Source organism: Oratosquilla oratoria, chromosome 10, assembly GCF_046742065.1.
Source record: "Oratosquilla oratoria isolate Oo_2021 chromosome 10, ASM4674206v1, whole genome shotgun sequence".
Lineage (NCBI taxonomy): Eukaryota > Metazoa > Arthropoda > Malacostraca > Stomatopoda > Squillidae > Oratosquilla > Oratosquilla oratoria.
This window is the reverse complement of record NC_134786.1, coordinates 59,182,321-59,185,401: the sequence shown is the minus strand read 5'-3', so window position 1 is coordinate 59,185,401 and position 3,081 is coordinate 59,182,321. Positions and strand designations below refer to the sequence as shown.

The window sequence follows — 3,081 nt, the reverse complement described above, 5'->3', positions numbered from 1 at the left end:
ATTCCCACTATTTCTTAAAAGTAGCTTTCCTTGGTAAACACAGACTGGAAACTATAAGGGTCCCAACTTTGTCATACATATATATATATATATTTCATACAGGTAAAGAAGGCATTTTGCGGTGTCATCCTGATTTGGCTGGACGGCTTGCACAGATGAATAAGCTTACTGAAGAATCTACCACGGAACAGAAGAGTGCTGGGCTTGATCAACTTTCCAAGGAAGAACTAGATTTCCTCAATGCAGCAAACTCAAAGTATGAACAAATTTTTCATAATGATGTTTTAGGGATATAATTGATACTGCCAGGACTAATGATAGGCATTTGCTAATGGTGGCCTTACAAGGTTAATATCAGAGAAAATTCTCTCCATGCCATCCACCTTCAACTTCTATCAATAACTTCACTTCCACTTGGAGATTCGGCACTCAAGCCCCATTAACATGGGGCAAGTTGAGAGGCAAGTCAAGCTACAAGTTACTTGCAGTGTAAACATCTGTTTGACAAAGAAAATTGGGCAGATTACCCAATTTTTGTCAAGCAGACATTTACATGCAGCAAGTAACTTGGATGTTTGACTTGCTTATCAACTTGCCCTGTATGTAGACGAGACTTTGGACTGGGCCCCATTTCCAACTTAACTATCTTCCCATCCCCCTTTTCACACAAGGAGACCAGGAAACTGGCAACAGTTCCCCTCCTCCCTGGTGATATAGAAACCAATTCGCATTACATAATACAATATTATAGGTATTGTCATTGTCATTTATAGCATATTGTGGACATTTTTTTTTTTTTTTTCCCTCCAGAAACCATTTTTTCATTTTTATTTATATTTTTTATTTATTTAATTATATATTTTTTTCTCTCATGGTGGAAGGTGTAACAAAACATCTTTCCAAATCTTTAGGATTTCTGTGGTAAGATATTGATGATGAAAAAAAAATTAGTATGTTTTTTCTTCCTGTCCCTCTCTCTAACTGAGGGGTAGCATCTAGATTCAATGTATTAAAAGATGGCTCAGTTAACCATTTCAGTCAAGTGATATAAAGTTTTCAGCTTTGTTAAGGCCAAGACCCATAATGAGGGTTAGAGGTTGAAGCAAAGATGTTCTTCAATTAGGCCATTGTCTTCTAAAGAAAGGAGGAGCAAAAAGAAATTCAGAGTGAGTTTATTGGAACAAGTCACACTGCACTGTGGACATCCTGCATCTTGGTGGGGAACCTTGAGGACACCTTAGGGTTGTTCATGTGTCCTCCTCTATCCCACGGGGATGACCTATCTTCAACCACATGTGGATGGATACAAAAGGGTTTAGTGCAAGAGTCAAAGACTGGCTTTATTTGTGTGGGAGTTATAGGAATAATGTTGTGTTATAGCTAATGTTGTCTGAATATTTGTATTTGAAGGTTGAGCTTTGGACTGAAGGAGTTTATAGCATTATTGAAATGCACTAGCTTCTAGTCAGGAAGTATAGCAGTGTGTATAAAAAATATGAAAGGCAATACAAAGTTATCACTGAAAAAATACATACTAGAATAATAAAGAATTTAGAAAAAAAAATAGAAGCACTGGGACTGCATCAAGAGATACTTATAGTGATCCAAGCTATTAGAAAAGTACAGTATATAGGGGGAAGTAAAGCCCAAAATGAATGGCAAGTGATCTCTAGGCTAAGCCCAAGATATTAGATTTTATTTTGTACAATCCAGTATATTTCAGTATGTAATTTTCTTTTAACAGGTACCGCAGCAAATTCAACTTCCCATTTGTAATATGTGCTCGTGAAAACAAAAAAACTGCCATTTTTGAAGGGTTGCGAAGTAGGGTTAGCAACTCACCTGAGATAGAGCTCCAAAGAGGCATTGAAGAAGTTAAGAAGATTTGTTATTATCGATTGCTTGACCTTATACAGATGGGTGTGGACCCAAAACTTTGATGAATTCTTAGATTGTAGACCTAAGGTGAAGGTAATGAAATATAAAATTTTAATGAAAATTTGTAAATAAATGTTGTGATACATATTCTAATGTTTTTGTCTCTGAACATTATTTTGTTCAGTTTAGATTAATTTGAACTAAGTACATTCCATATGTCAGCCATGCAGCATATTAGTATGACTGCACTAGATTTTTTGCACTTTGTATTTGGGGATAAGTTTTACAGACCAGTTACACAATTTTTCTTATGATTGGAGAGTAACCACCAAAGAGGAATGCTGATCACTATATTGTGTTCTCCTTTCTTTCTTCAAGTTTTGTCCAATAGAAAGAGTTGGTCATTCAGTTTTATTTTGGGATGTTTCTTTGATTCATGATTGTTTTGGGGTGAGCAATGTCACTAATAATTTCTGAGGGGAGGCCTTCATTCTTCTTTGTCATAGCTGCTGTTGCAGTTTATGTTTGGGTGTTTTTTGCAGCTGTGCTATAGTTGTTGTGATGGGATATTGTTGGGTCATCATTATAGGTAATTACTTTGGTACTATGCTCTGGATTTGGTGCGAGGAGATCACTTGTGACGAGGTTGAATAGAGCAGGTAAGATTATTGCTCCTTGGGGGACTCTGTTGTACAATGATTTTATCCCAGAAAGTAGGTTATTTCGAGATACTCTCCACTCGTGTTTGGGAGCTGGGGGTGTTGAGACGCAATTTATGGTGTATATGTTTACCATAATGATTGACATGGTTGCCATATAACCCTCGGATACTGCTAAGAAAATATATACAATTATTTGAACTTTGAGTGTGTATTAGAAGTGCAGTTTCAAAATTACATTAATCAGCAAGGGTCAATCATCACATGTGTATGGAATATCAACTGGAGTTACAAATATATCTTTTTCCAAAACATACTGCTTTCATTCAATATTTTTGTTCAAAATATTGTTATTCCTGGAGTGATCTTGAATATGAATAAAAACAATAACTTTTATATTTTCTTTTAAGGTGTTCATAGCATAGAAGTTAATTGGTGGGACATTGTTCCTGTTTTGGGATTCTGGCATCAAAATAATTTTTTTTTTTTTTTTTTTTTAAACCTTTCATTTATTTTGGTTTATGGCAATGTTTGCTCATTTATC

The 3,081-nt window shown here is 35.4% G+C and overlaps 1 protein-coding gene across 1 annotated transcript in view; it reads left to right on the top strand.

Moving 5' to 3' along the window:
* Nucleotides 1-2,849, top strand: part of LOC143029253 (2-oxo-4-hydroxy-4-carboxy-5-ureidoimidazoline decarboxylase-like) — a 5,633-nt gene extending 2,784 nt beyond the window's left edge. The window contains exons 2-3 of the mRNA XM_076191945.1: nucleotides 103-256; nucleotides 1,745-2,849. Of these exons, the coding sequence (XP_076048060.1) occupies nucleotides 103-256; nucleotides 1,745-1,940 (350 nt within the window). The 3' untranslated portion in view covers nucleotides 1,941-2,849. The remainder of the gene's footprint in view (nucleotides 1-102; nucleotides 257-1,744) is intronic.
* The last annotated feature ends 232 nt before the right edge of the window (nucleotides 2,850-3,081 follow it).